General features: G+C 31.9%; 3 protein-coding genes across 3 annotated transcripts; all 3 read right to left on the bottom strand.

Moving 5' to 3' along the window:
• Positions 1-462: 462 nt before the first annotated feature.
• Positions 463-1,935, bottom strand: LOC8272442. The gene is made up of 2 exons (XM_002509580.4): positions 1,288-1,935; positions 463-828 (listed from the first exon to the last, which is right to left on the bottom strand). The coding sequence occupies exons 1-2, from the start codon at positions 1,685-1,687 to the stop codon at positions 674-676; spliced, it is 555 nt and encodes a 184-aa protein (XP_002509626.1). The 5' UTR covers positions 1,688-1,935; the 3' UTR covers positions 463-673.
• Positions 1,936-7,123: 5,188 nt separating this feature from the next.
• Positions 7,124-9,713, bottom strand: LOC8272441 (uncharacterized protein At4g22758). The gene is made up of 3 exons (XM_002509579.4): positions 8,937-9,713; positions 8,160-8,367; positions 7,124-7,636 (listed from the first exon to the last, which is right to left on the bottom strand). Exons 1-3 carry the CDS (start codon positions 9,282-9,284, stop codon positions 7,389-7,391), a joined length of 804 nt encoding a protein of 267 aa, XP_002509625.2. The 5' UTR covers positions 9,285-9,713; the 3' UTR covers positions 7,124-7,388.
• A 7,477-nt stretch (positions 9,714-17,190) lies between these two features.
• LOC107261311 (pentatricopeptide repeat-containing protein At4g22760) lies at positions 17,191-18,369 on the bottom strand. Its single transcript, XM_025157315.2, is given in 8 exon segments — positions 17,191-17,331; positions 17,334-17,363; positions 17,365-17,400; positions 17,402-17,565; positions 17,568-17,730; positions 17,733-17,917; positions 17,920-18,264; positions 18,267-18,369. Coding segments are annotated over 8 exon segments (1,152 nt in total). The 5' UTR covers positions 18,355-18,369.
• Between the last annotated feature and the right edge of the window lie 2,079 nt (positions 18,370-20,448).

Raw genomic sequence — 20,448 nt, 5'->3', positions numbered from 1 at the left:
AGTTTTTGTTTGTATAATTCTAACTCCTCTTCTTGCTTCCTTTACAATGCTAATCCTAGAGATTCATTATTGGTTTTCATTTTTTTATTAGTTTCTTGTTAGCACGATTCCTTTTGATTGTTCGAAAAAAATCAATTTATTTATTTGTAAGTTTAGTTAGAAAGAAGATTTTATTTATTTATTTGAACAGAAGAGAAAAGTATATGGATGTTGCTTTGTTTCTTTTCCTAAATAATGAATGGATGGAATCTATAGCTAACTTGGCAAGAGGGACACCTGGACTTTGGACAAAGTATTTGCAACTTAGGTAGGCTTGTAGTTCTAGACGTGGAAAAACATTCCTTCACCGCTACCACACACAAAACTTTCTTCTTTTTTCTCCCTTTATTCTTTTTTTCCTTTCTTTCTACATAGACATTTTTATTTTTTTGCTCATAATTTAAATTTATTGGAAATTAAAAAGAAATAAAGGGTGCTACTTATTGAACTCTTAATTTTAGCATTGAGTAACATGACTCTTAATATTACTAATTAATTGATCAAATAGTTTATATACAAACACTAAAGATGCTGAGGAAGACTATGTCGTACATTGCGAAGAAGACAACGGCGTTGCATTCGGAACATGGTTTTATGGATTGAAGGATATATATGTATATACATATCAAAGCAACTATAGCAAGACGTCCATTAACTTAATAAACGGAAATGCAGATTTATTTGCCAATTTTGCTTTCTCTAAGCAAGAAGAATTGATGGAGTTTGAAGATGAGCACAAGAAGAAATTCCTGGAGCCCAAGTTTATCAACTTCTCATCTGGCTTCAGACCTGCACTCACCCGACACCAATTTCACTTGTACATTTGAGGAGAAGATGACAAAGTATTTAAAAAATTCAAACAAACAAATAAATATTCTTTTGGCCTTGGTGACCGTACATAGAGTTTTAATTAAGTAACATATGGCTCTAATCAGACATCTAATGTAGTTTGATTTACAAATATGCATAATCGATATCTTTTAATGACTTCTACAGTGTTTTTTTTTTAGAACAAAATTAGTAGAAGCTGAACTCTTAATTTTCTGTATTTTGGAATAGAGGTTACACCGTAGTGAACTGTTAGTCCAATTTTTTTATAGACAACTACATGAATACGCATACCATTGATATCCAGTAATATATAGTCGATCAAGAAGCTTAAATCACTTGGAAAATTAACAAACTATGACCCAATAGTCAATTTAAAAAGATTGGAAGTGGGGAAAAAGAAAGAAGGAAAAAACTTACTTTCCAAACTAAACTGCGAGTAGTGAAGCTGAAAGCAATCAGGATTAGCATATTTCAGAAGAGGTCTTCTTTTCTCCTTCACATAAATCTCAATAGCAGCCTTAATCAAATCCCCAACAGTATTCTCTGGTGCCATAATAACCTGAACTGGCCCCAAACTCCTTTCTATATTTACATTCAGCAGCAACTTCGTCAGCTTATTCTGCGGCGCCCCTGATCCAATAATAGTATTCTCCCTTGCCCCCGCAGCCTTTCCAGGTACCGAAATGAGCCCACCACGACGGCGGACGAGGTCGGAGTATCTCTCCGGAGGGAAAGTCTGTAAGGACCTGTCAACTGGAGTAGAACGGAAGGGCCTTGTTATAATGTGACGGAAGGTGATTGGAGCTCGAGAAGTCATTGGAAAACTAAGTAGGTTATACTAAGTAAGAAGTTAGAATTTGAAGTATTTGCAGAGAAGAAGGTTTTGGAGTGAAGGTGCGGGTTTGGTGTTGGCAGAGATATTAGAGTGTTACAGCTACATCATGATTTTTTCATGTTCATGTTTGGATTTTGAGACAGTTGAAAGAGGAAGCTCGAAATTTCCTAGAAGGCTGTTTGGTTTGAGAGTGGCCTTCGGTTTTTCTGTTTATTACAGATATAGAATTGTTTATCACTTGTCTAGAAGGGCCGACAATTAGCGTCCTATTCTGTCTAGTCGCATTGTGTCGTAATATATGTATAATATAAAAAAGATTAATTTGAACATATGGTCCGTTTACTAACCGTCTCAAAATATCAAATTTAAATACAGCCATATTTATTAACTAAATTAAACAGTTTGATTTATATATCCGTTTAATAAATTTAGTTTTTTTAAATATATTTTTTAAATAAAAAACTAACCATTATTATTTCAAAATATTTATTTATTTAATTATAAATGACTTAGTTTAATTATTTTAAAATATAATTATTTTTATAAATAATAAATTATTTATATAAATATATAAAGAGAGAGAATTAATGTGTTTAAACATATTTATATGTATCATCTATATTTGTTAATCTATAAACTCGTTTAAATAAACTTATTTATTTATGTCACTAATAGATTAAATAGGTCACCCGTTTAAATCTAATTTATTTCCATATCATAAACGGATTGACCCGTTTATAATCCGAATACGTTTATCTTAAATTCAAACTCATTTAACTTGTGTCATATATTGTATTATTTAATCGAATCATGTCAAAGTTTACTAGTACTAATTTCTAGCTTTCTCTAATTTGTTTCCTAGAGAAATCCTTTTCCTTCTTTGTTCTTTTTGTTTTCTTTTTATGTTGAATTGAGTCTCAATGATTATTTAAACTGCCATAGTTTTCCTTTTCTTTTATTTTTCAATTTGAGAATTGTAATGTGTTATAGACTACATAATACAAAAGAAATTTTATCTAGATTTATTGTATGTCCTCATTTATACATTAAAGCGATAGATGATTTATACATATTAATTAGTTTTGAAAGATAAAGTGTGTGTCAATCATTCAATATCAAAGTGTAAAACACTCATAGATACATATCACTTCTCTATTAATTGTGGTATATATAACAAGTCTAGGTAAGAATCCCTAATAATATATAACTTTTTTCTTTAAAAAGAGAACACTTTTTACAGTTTAAACTCCAAGTTAAGTATTATAACTTATAATGATATTTTTGATTGAAATACTCCATATTCTATATTGATATTTTTATTGAATATACTCTTTAATATGGTCGATGGAAATATTAAATGAAATTCATTATTAAGCCTCTGAAATTTTCTATTTTATTTTATTGAGTTTTTAAAATTTTAATTTCTCATATTATGCTCTTGCATTTTTATTTTTAGTTTTATTAATAACTAACTATATATATATATATAATGAGATCTTTGTTCGTTCTATTGAGCTTTTGTATTTTTTTTTGCTTTGATTAAGGGCTATTAAATCCTTAAAATAAATAAAAATAAAAATACATAAATTCAATAAAATAAGATAAAAACTAAAAAACTCAATAAAATAATTTAAAAGCCTAAAAATACATTTTACTAAAATGTTTTATACTTTAGTTCCTCTTACTTAAGCATGATTCTTCTTTTTTAATGAAAAGAAATTGACACATGAGAAATAATAAGGATCGCTAGAGAATGTATCGCAAAACACGAGAATTATAAGAGATTTTAATTTATTCTCTTTTAGATATAAGCATGGCTTTATTAAAAATTATTAGAGCATTTTAAATATTATTCTTTATTTCAAAGAGTACTTCTTGTTTAATAAAAAATATTGTTATTTATATTAAAATATAATGAGTAAGAGTTTTTTTTTTTAGTTTAATAATCTCTTTATTTTTATTTATTTTATTCAAAAATAGTAAAATTTTAATTTTTTTAAAGAAAAAATTTTTAAAAAAGAAAAAAATAGTAAATATCAATTAATAAAATAAATATAAACTTGTAGTTATTAATTACAATAAGAATACATAGTAGAATTTGACTCTCTAAATACAGAGAGTCAAATTTACTGTTTATTTTATATTTAAATTATAAAAGATATGTTGAAGTGAATGACTAAAAAAAATTTAATTTATATAAAGAGTGATTTGGAAATATTTTATTTATTTCATGAAAACATTTGAAGCTGAATTAAAATATGAGAGTAAATTGGTGTACCAAAAGTTTTGGTGCGTTGTCGACAAACCAAAGGGCCACAAAGAAACTTTGGATAATTTGGGCATTGGGTTGCTCAGCAGAAGTGAAGGTGTCTATGCTATTTTCATATGGATAGATTAAATTGGAAGTTTCCTAGCTGCAGCAATAACATCATTATCTCTGAAAATAGAAGAAGAAAAAGAATAGACATATCATTATCTTTTGGATTGAAGTTGCGTGCAATCTTCTTTTGTATAATCGGCTAATCACATGGGATAATTGGACAGAAAACAACATTAACACCGATCAATCCTCTCCATACATGGTATTTCTTACATCAATCACCACTCATGTCATGAAGTTATGAATTTGCATTCTAGTTTAATAGTTCAATTAACCCCATATATATTACCTAATATATGACATTTATAAATGAAACATTAAATATTAGGGTTCTAACAATTTATAATAAGAGTTGTAATTACTCGATCAAAAAATAGTTCATGTTTAGAAAATTAATTGAGTGTAATGTTGTTTAGGATAATGTCTTGTTTACATTACAATATAGTACAATAATTGTTCAATAAAATGGAAGAATACATATTTTATGATTCTTAAAGCATCTCCAATTGTGTTCTTTATTTTAAATAGTATAATTTTTATAATAAAAACCATCTTAAGAAATATTTATGTATAAAGAGTAAAATATTTTATTTAAATCCAGTAGACTTTTTATATTTTATTATATATCTTACTTTTATTTCATAAACATTAATAGTTTTAATTTTTTTATTTTTACCAATAGAAAAATAAAAATTGCACAAAGCAATTAAATTAAATGCATTTGAAGAATAAAAAATGCATTCGAGTGTCATTTTATGATCTGACTCCTTAAAATAAAGAGCTTGACATATATAAAGAGCGTGTTAGAAATACTCTTAAAATAGAGTTATAGTTGTAGCTGATTCAAAATATTACTAATAATTAGCCATCGGTAGCTATAGCTGATTAATATTAGTGTTTGATGAATATTATTAAATTATTGTAGTTAGCTAGTAAAATAACCAATATAGATGTAAGTATTATCTAAAATAGATTTTATTTTATCTTATATAAAATTAAAAAATATAAAGACAAAAAAAAACAATAAAAGGAATAGTGAAGATAATAACAAAATATGTTTTTAGCAAATAACTAATTAGTTCAAAAAAAATCTAGCTATTTTCCAAGTTTAATTATCATTTTTTCAAAGATGAAAATTATTATCCTTATTATTTTTGAACTTATGTTCTTCTCTAAATACCAAAAAAAATAAAAAATTATAGTTAATGCACAAAAGCACTAAAGAAAGAGTTGATTGAAGAATAATTATTCAGGCTCTGCTTTATTTATCAGCTATTGATTAGAAAAAATTATCAAACACTTAAAATATAATTAATTTATTTATTTTAGGGATTAATTAACATTAAAGGGTGATTTCCTAAGCCAAATTAGGAAGTAGCTCAATTAATAATCTTATTCGTCAAAATTAAACAAAGGTCCAAATTTAAACTCTTTTATCTATTCTTTATTAATATTGATGGAGATTTTATTATTTTTGTAATAAAAATAAGGAAATAACTAATTTTGATATACAACTCAAACTAATATGGACCGGACTCAAATCAATAAAAAAATAAAAGTTGATTTTTAATTATTAAGTAAGCACAATTTATATATATATATATATATATATATATATATATATATATATATATATATTAATTTTTAGAATTTAAAATTTTTTTGACACGTATGTTTAATTTGTGACACATATATTTAATTTTTGAACACGTAAAATTTTTATTTTAACATGTATAATATTTTTGATACATAGGATTCAAGCTTATATGTAACTTTATAGTTTTTTTCTATTAATTTATTGATTAATAAATTATATTCATAATTAAACACAGACTCTAATTTTAAAAAGTAACATATTAATTATATTTTAATATTATATTAACTAATAAATAGTTATCTAATAAGATAATAATACTAATTTTATTTTAAAAATTAGTATATTAATTATATTTTAATATTATATTAAATAATAAATTAATTTTTTAATTAGATAATAATTCTAATTTTAGAAAATAATATCTTAAATAATATCTTTAATATTATATTAAAAAATAAATTATTTTGTAATTATATAATAAATTTTTAATCTTAAAAATAGTAATATTAATTATAGTATTAAGATATATAATATTAAAATTAATTAATATTTTTAAAATATTTTTATATTATTATATTAATAAAATTTAAAAAAAATTAAAAAATAAAATAATATTTAAAAATAATTAATTTATTATTTTCTTTAAAATACCATAAATTAATATTAAATTTTAAATTTTATTAAATAATATCTATTAATTAAAATAATAAACACACTGATTATAACAAAAACGGCATAGAAGATTAACTAAAATGACACGGACAACATCAAATTAAAAATAGGCAACAACGGAGAGCCCATTTTTGAATAACTCCAGTAGTAGGCCTTGCTGAGTTCTGGGCCGAAAAAATAAAGTCAAAACTCGGAGCTCAGCCCTAATTTCTATTTTCAAGAACTTTAACAGAGTCGTTCAACTCAAATTTTTGTTTTTTGTTTTGAAATTTAGCAGCCAATAACATGCTCAATTTAATTCTTCCAAAATCTAATTACCTTTGATGCCATCTGACCGACCACGTTTTCAAACATTTGCCGACCACCTGTGCTTTCTACGATGCGCACAGAAACTTTGTCATGGCATAAAAAGCATATTCCATTCGCATTTTTCATGTCCTGTTAGACGTCAATCCACCAATCTAATAATGTTAACAGAAAAAAAGAAGAAGATTATGGACAAGTTAATACCACTAATATTTAGAATATTGATGATGCACAGTGTATTGTTCTCACTTTCCATTGTTCTTAATTATATATAGGAATAAGCTTTAATTCTTCATTTCGAGTTCATCTGTCCAGTAGACATTAAATAATTAAATATTTTATATTTGGACATTAACTATTTAACAGTACTTGATTATTTACTATATTCTTTTTATTTATGAACTTTATCTCTGTATATTGAAACTTTATCATCAATAACTCTTAATATTTTGAACACTGAATGTGAAAAAGTTTTTAACAGTCACGTTTTCATTTGAATCAATAGCCTTGCAACTTGAGTATTTATACAGTCAATAATTTAGAATGCACATGACAACCATAACTTTATATTTACATTTTACATTTCCAAGTAGCGTGTATAATCAGGCATTTTGAGAAAAACTGTATGGAATAAGGGTAATAAAATAAAGAGTTAACGGATTTTCGCTTGAGAGTTTCCGCAAATAATATGTTGCTGCACTCTCTGTCTGGCACCATTGGGATCTTGATCATTTCCAGCAAACCAAGACCTTCCAAAGCCTATGTGATCTTCTCATGACTTTGCCAAGCTTTTTAGCTATAAAAGATGAAAGTAAGAATGCAGGGGGTGGAACTGGTCGCGAAGGGTTTTCTCCAGCCACAGCATTTTCTGAAACTGAAGGAGATGCTGCTCCATTACTACTACGGTTGCTGCAGCTTCTTCTGAGATAGAAGCTTCTGCTACCAATATCACCGATCAGCTCCGATTTATCTAAACCTATTAACAAGAAGGTAAATCATTAGTATCTATAATATTGAGCACTTGGACTGATAAAATATTCAAAACAAAAAAAGCCTAAATGCGATGCTTATGCCACAGTCCACATCATTCTGTGTGCTCCCGTCGGCGGAGTACGTTAGCAAAAACTAAAATATTAAGTTTAATCTACAACTTTTAGGAATGATAGCATAGATTGTTGGGGATAAACATACACACAAGATTCGAGGAACAATTAAATGATTTGAACCACATGTATTGGAACTTGTCCCGTAGTAGAAGCATACAAGATCAATGTGTTTAAGCAACCTCTCCAAAATGCAGAACGTTAAAAATTAACTTGACAAAATTGTGCTTGAAACAAGAATATAAATACACATCGAGTTGTAAAATGCAAGTCTCCCCCAATTTTTTTTAATCGATCTAACAAGACCATAAATTAAAGAGCTAAACTAATTGACAATTAGTAAAATCCAAGATCTTGACTACCAACAGAAAGGAGAAAGTTCAAATTTTGACTTACTTTGAAGGCTGAAATAGGAATGATGCAACTCATATGAGGAAGTAACATCCTTATGGAGCTTAGGAGTCCTGCCTTCTTCACAGTACTTGCCTACAACGAGCTTAATTGTATCCTCCACACTAGATCCCAATTTAACCATAGTCCTAACTGGTCCAGGACTCCCTTCAACTGTTACAGTAACCACCACCTTTGCATCTTTCTTATAGCTCTGCATTCCAAATTCCGCACACGAATCAGGCAAATACATTACAATGTTTTCTACGGAGATATAATATCAAATTACTTCTGCCATTGAAATTCTTTCTAGCCTGAAATGCAAACAAGTTCAGTTCAAAACACCAAAGTGTTATCTCATTTATTATATTTAAAGCATTATGGCTCCAGTGTTTAGACCTTCCCCAATAAACTATGGTTCAATTCACCATAATATAACAATGCATGAATCATTAGTCAATAATACTCGAAATACATTAAATTCACTTCCTTTTTCCTTCTCTCCCTCTCAGAATCATGAAACAACACAACATAATGTAATTAGATATGATCAAAAAATAGAAAACCACCTAAACAACCTGCAACTCATTAAGCCCTTCATTTTGTTTGTTTTCAGAATATAAAATTGTGTTTGATCCAGAATCATAAGATTAATTTTTTACTTTTTCAATCAAAACAATATATCAAATATCATCCAAAAATCAAACGAATCTAAATCACCGAAACAGGACATAATATCAATATCTATACACAAACATAACTTCAATATCTATGCAATGTTACCTCTAAGTTGTGAGGAGAAAAAGGCATCAAAGAATTAGAAGAAGCAAAAACATCCATGCAGGTCTGCGGCCTAGGTAAAAAACCACTACCCTCACTCTGACACCATAAAAAACTCCTATTTTGCTGATCCTCGACTTCACTAACTCCACCAACACTGCCACCACTGCTCCGCCATAACATCGGCTCCGATGAGCATCTCTTCAGAGTCTTAACGGGTTTAGAACGCTTAACAGATTGCTTAGACGGTGGGGGGTTCCTTCTGCTTGGAGAAGGCGATGGATGTGGAGGCCTTACTTTCCGGCTGCCGGAAGCCGTGATTCTTCGCCGGAGACGATTCCTCTCTGGCATGTGTTTGTATATATATGTATAACGATCGATTACAACCCAATATATGTTTACAGTGTGAGATTTTACAGTTTTAGTCCTAGACAATAGCTTGTTTTCTTCTATTCTTTTTGGTGTTCTTGAAGAGTGAAAGTTCTTTTTTTTTTTTTTTTTGAAGAGAGAAAAAGAGGACGTTGGAAGGTAGTTGAAACTCAAAGAAAGACTGGTTTGCTTCTGCCTTAATTTTATAGTAACTCCTTTGTCCTATTTGATCGGTTTTTATACTTTAACGACACATACTATTGGTCACCTTTTACTTTTCTATTTTTTATATATTCTTTTCTTTCTATTATGGATTTTGTTTTTTTGCTTAATCCTTTCTTGTTCATTTATTAATTGCTTTGAGAGAATTTTCTCAACTTAAATTTATAGTAGATTTTATTATTTGTTAAGAGATAAAATACTTTTGTTATAAGATTTTCAATAAAACAAAAAAAAAAAAAATAGTATTATCTCATTGTGCAGTCCTTTTAATTGGTCTTGAAAAGAAATAAATTAATTAGGTCATGTCTAATGTTAACTTTACAGGATAATTCTATTATTTAAAAAAAAAATCAGGTGTGATTATTTATTATATCATGCCAAGAATTATATAACAATTTGAATTTATTTATTTATTTTGAAAACAACAATTTGAATTTATATTTTGGAGAAAAAATTATCCAAATATATTTTATCTGAAAACTAATATTAATAAATAAATAAAATATTATTTATTAATATTAAATAATTAAATTAGTGTCCAATTATGTGCTGCGAAATTGTAAAACATTTATAAGGGACAGATACAATTTACAAGGCTCTGAATCCATGAAGTTCGAGCCGAAGTCAAGTAATTTACACTTAAGGGCTTTTTTCTGGCTAGGAAGTGAGACACTAAAAGGAATAAAGTCGAACTCGGCCTTAGCGGAGCCCACAATTGTTTTTATTTCATTTTTCTCAAATTAGTCCTTAGTAAGACCACATAATAGAAAAACAACTAACATTTTCTAACTCAACTTAACAACAAAAGTTTATTTAAATAAATAATATTTTTTTTTATTTTTATAAATATTAGCCAATGCTATTAATTTATAATCTTTTTAGCAATTCACTTTCAATTGGATGATTTGACAGAAAAAATAAAGATTTGAACTAAAATTGACTCAAAAAGTTAAAAAAGATTGAGCTCATTATTGCAAAAATAAAGGACCACATGCAATTTTATTCTCTAGAAACTATTCAAAATTAGTCCAATTTATACATAATTTTTGCAGGTGATAAAGAATAAAGAATTACGTCGAGAGTTAATATAACTATATATTTAAAATTACAATTTAAAATTTTAGTTAAGTTAAAAAGAGATTTTTCTATATATGAATAAAAAAAATATAAATTTTGGAAAGGTCTGCACATATGCATTATGCAAGAGCCGTTTTGGCAGTGCAGGAATCGTAGCAACAGTTGAGGGGCCATTGCCATTTAACCTTTGATCATATTAAATGAAAGGAGTCTCTGTCAAACTTTTTACCTTTTCTCTTGATCCTGGAGATTTTCTCTTGTAATTATAAACACGAGGATAGTAAAGAAGTCTAATTTAAGGAGAGAGATCGCTCTCAATAAAAGACTATCATAATTAGGTTGCTTTTTTTTTTTTTTGCGCCACTTCCTTTACTAGAAGAAAATCACTTTCCTCATTTATGGGACCTTTGGGTCGAGTTCATTGGTTTGAGCAACAGGTCATCTGTAAGATATTGTACTGTTAACATCAGTTCTAATTTTTGCTTGTGCCTGAAATGACTGAGCATACTCGATTATAAGGATTAATATATCCACCGAACTTTCCTGAGTTATGCAACATTTTAAAATTCCATTTTTTATATAATTCAACTCTTTTTTGTTCTTTTATTTTAATCCAGTTCTGACGTGAATTTAAAATTTTCAAGTTGTTCTATTAAAGATTAAAGATTGATATGTAGCCGTCCACTTGTGTTTCTCTGGCTTAAACACCCTTGCTAGAGGCATAAACAGAATATAAACTATATTCTACTTTCAGGGCTGTATTTTAATATACTCTTATCTCAATTGTCTGCCCAACATATTATATCTCTTTAACAACTTTGGGTTTCGGTTTATATAGTTGACCCACTTCTCTATCTTATAATAAGTAAATTATTATTTCCCTATATATTCATTTTGAAAGACATGTAGAATAGTTTATCCATAGAATAAGAACAAAAATTCCATTTTCTTCGGCAGTTCCTCCGTAAATTTTTTTATTATTAAATGTTATTAGAAAAAGGAAAAGAAAAGAAAAAAGAAGAACAGAATAAAGAATAATACACTCGCTAAAATTGACAGCAAAATACTATGTTAAGAGACTAACATTAGTTGAAATGAAAGGGAAGAATAATATTTTAACGAGAGGCCCCGCTTTCTCCTCGCCCTTGTTAAGAATGTTTATGGCCGAATAAATAATAGGGAGAGTTTGAATAAACACTTGGAATGTAAAAGAATTTATTAGTCAAAGTCTAGTAGCCCATTAAACATGGCAAGGATTCTAGCATGAGATTGATTTGAAGTATATCCTGGCCAGTTTCTTATGTTTCATAATTTTTATCATTTTCCTGGCATCATCCCACCTCCCAACAGAAGCTTAAAATGTTGGCAAGAAGAGACTAACGACCAGTTGTGGTAGGTTCCAACTTAAAGCAACGTGGAGCTGCAGTCTCCCCAATCTCCTTATTGCCAGGTACCCTGCAGACAAGTAGTAAAGCGCCTCAAACACTGTAATTAAATATTTATTGTAAGGGTAGTATAGTCTTTTCCATGTTAGAGTATAAATAGTCATCTTTCCTTTATTTTTAGGTTAAGGTTCTTTTGATGATGTACATTATGATTTTCTTTCAATCTTATCATGGTATCAGAGCTTAATTGTTTTGCAATCAGAAACAGCCTCGACATCTGCTCGTTCTTCCTCTTCTTTGCTGCGTGCTTCTACTTCTTGTGTTGTGTGCGTTGCTGCTGTGTTTTCCATCCTCGACGTCTGCTTGTTCTTCCTCTTCTTTGCTGCGTGCTTCTACTTCTTGTGCTGTGTGCGTTGCTGTTGTGCGTCGGCATTTCCACTTTGCACGCCACCTGCTCGACAAAACTCCCCTGTTCAATCTGTTGTGCAGACTGCTGCTGTTCGTGGCGTGTTGGTTTCGGATGAAATTCTTGTAAAGATGAGAATATTGTTAAAGATAGTTGCAGCAAACAATGATGTTGGCATGCCACCTGCTCGACAAAATTCCTTAAGGTTGGATTTGTTGATAGGGGTTGTGGCTTAAATTTATTTGCTTGGTGGAAAATTATATATTGTGGTTTCATATTGATAAATGGTTATGGCACATAAGCAATTTGTAAAAGTATATTTGTTGCCCCTTCTTTGGAGTAATTGATTGTTGTTAATTTCTGTTGAATTTTCCTTTCTTTTATGCATTCGTATGCATTTGAAGCTAGAGATGATTCGCTTCAAGCAGTTAGTGTTCAGTTGGATGGTAAGAATTATGCATATTGGAGCTACGTGATGAAAGATTTCTTGAAAGGGAAACAAAAGTGGGGATATATTTCGGGTGCTTATATTAAGCCTCAAGATGATGTGGCATTATTGGATAAATGGGAAGTTTATAATTCAAAAATTATTACTTGGATCAATAATTCTGTTAAGCATTCGATAGGCACCCAATTAGCAAAATATGAGACGGCTAAGGAGGTTTGGGATCACCTAGCTAGACTGTATACACAGTCTAATTTTGCAAAGCAATACCGGTTGGAGTCCGACATTCATGCTCTTGGGGAAAAGTATGAGTATTCGGAATTCTATGATGCTATGACAGGATTTGTGGGATCGATTGGCTCTCGCGAACCTCTTGAATTCACGATCCTTTGGGCCTTATATTGTATGAAGAGAGGAGCAGAGATTGGTACAGTTTTTAATAGCCCTTCGTGATGAGTTTGAGGGACTTCGTGGGTCTATTCTGCATCGTCATCCACTGCCTTCTGTTGATTCTGTTATTAGTGAACTTTTAGCTGAAGAAATTCGTTTGAAGTCCTCGGTTGTAAAAGAGGTTTCTCCAGCTTCTACTCCATCTCTTTTTGCCATGCCTCCTCGATCAAACTCTAAATCTCAGTTCAGGCCATATGGATCTGTTGCTCGTGATGAATGTGGGTTTTGCAAGCAAAAAGGTCATTGGAAATCTCAGTGTCCGAAATTGGGCGGAGGAAAACAACAACAGTTTCATCAACAGCAGCAACAACAGTCTCATAAGTGGTCGTATCGATCACCGCCTCCCCATAATGGACCTCCTCTTCTACCTCGTCCTCACAATGCCTTGTCAACCTCCTCCTTAGACCCATCACTAATTGAGCAGTTTCAGCAGTTCCGTGCTTCTCAGCCTCATGCCATGTCTGCTTCCTCTCAAGTAGGTCTGTCATCTAGTCCTTCAGGTATATCACCTTCCTCCTGGATTTTAGATTCTGGTGCTTCAAACCATATGTCACCTAATTTATCATCATTTACTTCTCTAACCCCTAAAGTTTCAGTTCCTGTTATGAGTGCTAGTGGTACACCTATGCCATTGCAAGGTGTTGGTTTGGTTATTACGCCTTCTCTATCTTTATCTAATGTCTATCACATTCCTAGTCTTGCTTTGAATCTTGCTTCTGTTGGTCAGATTTGTGATACTGGATGCTCAGTCTCATTTTCTTCTTCTACTTGTTTTGTTCAGGATCCACAGTCTCAGAAAGTGATTGGGATCGGCCATAGAGAAGGAGGACTTTATGTATTGGATCAACTCAAAACTCCTCACACTGCGGCTGTTGTTCCTGGTATAAATTTGTCATCCTTTCGTTTGAATCCCTCTTCATTTGTGTTTTATTTGTGGCACTCTCGCCTTGGTCATGTCTCTGTGTCTCGTTTAAAATTTTTAGTTTCTACAGGAGCTTTAGAAAATTTGAAAACTCATGATATTTCTGATTGTAGTGGTTGTAAACTAGCCAAGTTTAATGCATTGCCTTTTCCTAAAAGCACTACTATATCTGTCTCTCCTTTTGATCTTATTCATTCTGATGTATGGGGACCCTCTCCTGTTTCTACAAAAGGAGGTTCTCGCTATTATGTATCTTTTATTGATGATTGCACTCGTTATTGTTGGGTTTATCTTATGAAACGTCGTTCAGACTTTTTTGGCATTTATAATGAGTTCCGATCTCTTGTAAAAATCCAACATTCAGCTGTTATCAAATGTTTTAGATGTGATTTGGGGGGAGAGTATACTTCTCATACTTTTAAGGATCTACTTACTTTGGATGGTACAATTTACCAAACTTATTACACTGATACTCCTGAACAAAATGGAGTTGTTGAGAGAAAACATAGGCACATTCTAGAGACTGCACGATCACTCTTGTTGTCCGCTAGTGTTCCTAGTGAATTTTGGGGGGAAGGAGTTCTTACTTCTGTTCATTTAATTAACAGAATTCCTATTTCTTATAATTCTGGCTTGTCTCCCTATGAAAGATTGTATGGCCGTCCGCCAGATTATACTTCTCTTCGTGTTTTTGGTTCTACATGTTTTGTTCTTCTTCCTCATGTTGAACGCAATAAGCTATCATCTCGATCTACTATATGTGTCTTTCTTGGTTATGGTACAGGTCAAAAAGGGTATCGTTGTTTTGATCCAGTCAGTCATAAATTATATGTTTCCCGTCATGTTATTTTTCTTGAACATATTCCTTATTTTACAATTCCTGACCGTCCTCACCATATATCTATGTCTGATCTTATCCATATTGACCCTTTTGCTACTGATGTTGATGAGCTATCCTCTGCTGATATTCCTGACACCTCTATTGGCTCCTCTACTACACACTCCGCCCAATCATCTCCTGAGACTGCGGATACTATCGTACCTCGCTATCTTGTACGCAATCGTAAGTCCACTAAACAACCTGATTTTGATTATTCTTGTTATTCGAGTTCATTTATTTCCTTTCTCGCTTCTATTCATCGTCTTTCTGAACCTTCATCTTTCAAAGAAGCCATTCTTGATCCTCTTTGGCAGCGTGCCATGGCTGAGGAGTTAACTGCTCTTCACCAAACCCATACTTGGGATTTAGTTTTCCTTCCTGCAGGTAAACGTGTTATTGGTTCTCGTTGGGTCTACAAGATTAAAACTAAGTCTGATGGTTCTATTGAAAGGTATAAAGCTCGTTTAGTGGCTAAAGGTTATTCTCAAGAATATGGTATGGATTATGAAGAGACTTTTTCTCCCGTTGCTAAAATAACTACAGTTCGAACTCTTATTGCTGTTGCTTCCATTCGCCGTTGGGATATAACTCAAATGGATGTCAAAAATGCCTTTTTGAATGGCGATCTTCATGAAGAAGTTTATATGGTCCCTCCTCCTGGTCTTGATCATCATCCTAGTGAAGTCTGCAGACTTAGAAAGGCTCTTTATGGTCTCAAACAGGCTCCTCGCGCTTGGTTTGAGAAGTTCTCTGCTGTAATTACTTCACTTGGTTTTCATCCTAGCCACCATGACTCTGCACTGTTTATCAAATGTACTTCGGCTGGTCGAATTTTGCTCTCTCTATATGTTGATGATATGATTATTACAGGTGATGATATTGTCGGGATTAGTCTGTTAAAGTCCGAACTGACTCGTTGTTTTGCTATGAAGGACTTGGGTTCCCTTCGTTACTTCTTGGGTATTGAAGTTGCTTCTTCTCCAAAAGGGTATCTTCTTTCTCAATCTAAGTACATTTCTGATATTTTTGAGCGTGCTCGCCTTTCTGATAATAAGACTGTTGCTACTCCAATTGAGCTCAATGCTCGTTATTCTGCTTCTGATGGTTCTCTATTGCCGGATCCGAGTCTATATTGGACTGTTGTTGGAAGTTTGGTTTATCTTACTATCACTCGCTCTGATATTGCATATGCTGTTCATATAGTCAGTCAGTTTGTTACTTCTCCTACTACAGTTCATTGGCCTGCTGTTCTTCGCATTTTGAGATACCTTCGCGGGACTCAGTTTCAGACTCTTCTATTTTCATCTGCTTCATCTTTAGAGTTATGTGCTTACTCTGATGCTGATTGGGCTGGTGATCCCACTGACCGCAAATCAACTATTGAATTTTGTATCTTTTTAGGTGATTCCCTTATCTTTTGGAAAAGTAAGAAGCAGGACATCATTTCTCGATCCTCAACGGAGGCTGAATATCGCGCTATGGCTTCTACTACTTATGAAATAGTTTGGTTGCAATGGTTGCTTGCTGATATGGGTGTCTTTCTGTGGCAACCAACTCCTTTACATTGTGATAATAAGAGCGCTATTCAGATTGCACACAATTCAGTCTTTCACGAACGGACCAAGCATATCGAAATCGACTGTCATATTACCCGTCATCATCTTCAGAATGGCACCTTGACTTTGCCTTTTGTTTCTTCTTCCTTACAGCTTGCGGACTTATTTACGAAAAGTCTAATTGCTTCACTTTTCATTTTTTATCTGACAAACTTTCGATGCTTGTTGTTATCGCATCGGGAGTTTGAGGGAGAATGTTAAACACTGTAATTAAATATTTATTGTAAGGGTAGTATAGTCTTTTCCATGTTAGAGTATAAATAGTCACCTTTCTTTTATTTTTAGGTTAAGCTTCTTTTGATGACGTACATTATGATTTTCTTTCAATCTCATCACCCCAAACCTCTTTTTACCAGCTCACAGGTTTCCCAAAGATCAACCATGATTGTACTCGAAGGGAAAAGTTGGTAGTGCTCCATGGATTTAAAGCATCGGTAGCCAAATCAGCATGGTTATATGCAGTAAATAGTCGAGTAAAAAGTGGCTCAAATTGTTTCTGTTTGGGCTTCAACAATTGCTGTAAACAATTTTATGGCATCAGCAACCTTCCAATATATGCCACATTTCAGGATTACTGCGCTATAGGCAACCGCATCCTTTTTCTTCAGGCCATGAAATTGGTCATATATGCTTTATCAATGTTCCCACACTTTACATAAAAGGTCAATTAATGCAGTGGCCAAATAATCATCAAAAATCGATCCCGGCATTCTTTATTTATGATTCAATCCATGATCCAAGCCTCATGTCCCCGAATTCTGAACAAATTGATACAAGACTTGCCAAAATCATTTCATCTGATTGGACATTATCTTTAGCTTTAAGCATCTCATTGAACAGCTGAAGGGCCTCCTTCGGTTATTTTGAGCGATGCAAGATATCATGGCGTTAACTGAGAGCAGATCTTTCTCAGTCAACCGATTAAATAGTTCCCAAGCAAACTTAACATTGCCATATTTCGAGTACCCAGCAATCATAGTAACCCAGGAAATGTTATTTTTTGTGGGGCATTGAATCAAGTAGACTACCCACTAATTTTTGCAGTCTAAGAAGAATTATTTCTCTGTGGCATCTGTTGGAATAAAAAGCAAACCTGGTCCATATCTCCACTACTTGCATACCCTGATACCTTTGAGTTCCAGGAAACATCTGTCTTAGCCTCTAGCACATTCCCTAATTTCAAATGCCCAGATGAAATGCCACGAAACCACATTTTTCTTCACTGTCATCAAATTGTACGTAAACGCAACCACAAAATCCATATTTATAAGTTTGAGCATGAATTGACACTTCTCCCATCTTATGTGCAATCCTAGTGCATGCTCTTAAGGCATATGTGCTTGGACACTGTCCTTGTCCAACCATTTGAAGGTAGATAGACAAGGCTTCCTTGAATTGGCCCTGCTGAGAGAAATATCGAACCGTGCAACCCCATGAGAAGGCATCTGGATATTTTGCAAATGGTAAAGCAAATTCAGGACATATCCGGTAATAATTGTAGAGTACTGAAAGCAGAGAGAAGAGAAGTATTTGGCGAACCAAGAGAGGCAACAAGTTTATTTGGACTGTTGACAACAATGATGAATTTGTTTCGCCTGATTAGCAATCCGGTAGTTATTCAACATGGTTGTTAGTCGAGCAACCAACATCCTGATGACAAGGTTGAAAATTTCTGTGCAGAGTTGTGGTAGTTTTCAGTCTTTTGGTTGTACAATCTAAGTGGCATGCTCATCATTCTAAAAATAGAAGCAATTGGGTTCAAACCTTTTGCTCCAAAGGGAAAATGACAAGGACGTGTGTCTCTCCTCTGCGAAGGTGAACATGCAAGAATGGACTGGAATAAATCAGTGAGCGTAATGATCCTGCGAAAAATTTCAAAAATTAAAAAGAGTGTGTAAAAAGGATGAAAATAATAGCAGAAACAAAATCTGGTAGCTAATATTCAAATCAATCACCCATCTCCTAATAAGCATTTCTAGCTGAGTCCATTGGCAACAGTTCTTACAAACAGATGCCTGAGAATTACAGTAGAAATAAAACACGTTCCTTTCAATTGAAAGGCACAACTGAGGAACCAATCGATATGTCAGAGGAATACAGATAAAAAGGAACTTCTCACTTTCTTTTCCTTCATTTGAAAGATTAAATCTCCAATTGCAATGGCTTAAAGAACCAGAACAAGCGATGTAAAAGCATTAAAACACAGGCAAATATAGAATTCATCTCTAAGCCAAAAAAAACAATAAAGCTGATAGGTCAAAAATAGTTATATTTATTGTGTTTAATTCCTTTGCGATTTGGTTGAATAATGTACTTAATTATGGAAATTATGTTAATTATGACTTAGGTGATGAAATATCAAGGATGGGGCAAAATCCAGCCTAAAAACATGTTTTTAGTCATCATTTTGTCAAAAACAAAGTCTTTTGGAGGAAGTGCAGAAATCTGTGCAGAAGATTACTGTCAACAAGGCGTGACCACGCCTTGCGTCCCATGAGCTGCTAAAAGATGTGAAAGAGAGCTTCGAAATTTTCAGAAATTAATTTGTGGTGGACCTATCCCTAGTTAATTTCCTTTATTTTTGGAAGTGTTAGATTAATAGAACTTTCTTCCATGTATTTAGGGTTTTAATTTATTTAGATCACTCTTAATCTTATCCTTTCTTATAGGGATAAGATTAAATAGGAAGCATATTTCTTTTTTATAAGAATTCTACTATTAGGGTTTAGGGTTTTACTTCCTATATAAGGACGGCTAGATACTTTGAGCTAAATAATTCATATTCATATTCATATTCATATTCTTATTCTTCTTCTACTCTCTATAATTCTTGTGAATTCTTACTCCACCATGAGTGACTAAGTTTTTAGTTTCTAATTCAAGAGTGAATAAATTCCAATTGTGATTTTGTGAGGCTTTGAACTTAACAGAATTCTTCTTTAATTCAAGTATTCTTTATTTCTTGTTCTTATTATTTATGAATTATTGATATTGATTGAATTGACGATTCAACTTTGATATTGATTTTTCTATTGCTAAACTTTGAGTTTGTGATTCGTAATTGTCATGAACGATTGACACAAATAGCAAGGAGCTGGCTCATGTGTGTGTGATTACGGCTTATTCAATTACATAGCTTGCATGATAGGCTCTAGGGAAATAAAGGAACAAGGTTATTTCAATTGCAGTTATCTCAATTAAATTAATGTTGATTTAGTCATTCTCATTATTCTTAATGTTATCATTAAGTTGATATGGAACCTATCGTGCCCAGTTGACTAATGGTAGCAAGGAGCTGGCTCATGTGTGTGTGATTACGGCTTATTCAATTACATAGCTTGCATGATAGGCTCTAGGGAAATAAAGGAACAAGGTTATTTCAATTGCAGTTATCTCAATTAAATTAATGTTGATTTAGTCATTCTCATTATTCTTAATGTTATCATTAAATTGATATGGAACCTATCGTGCCCAGTTGACTAATGGTAAGTTTTGATTTAGAGGTTGGGTTCAAGTCAATTATATTAGGAGAATTACACTTGTTGCGGCTTTTTCGAATAAATAAACTAAGTACTTGAATAGAAGAATTGATATTTTAGCCTATGATCATGATTACAATTGGATGGAATCAGCACTCTTGAATTGGAAATTTGTTAATATTGATTTTTATTTACTTTAATATTCAGCCTTCATTATTTTCTACTTATTTATAATTTTGATTCAAACATTCAAAACCCCCCATT

Source organism: Ricinus communis, chromosome 5 (genome assembly GCF_019578655.1).
Source record: "Ricinus communis isolate WT05 ecotype wild-type chromosome 5, ASM1957865v1, whole genome shotgun sequence".
In the NCBI taxonomy this organism is placed as follows: domain Eukaryota; kingdom Viridiplantae; phylum Streptophyta; class Magnoliopsida; order Malpighiales; family Euphorbiaceae; genus Ricinus; species Ricinus communis.
This window is presented reverse-complemented; position numbering and strand designations above follow the sequence as displayed.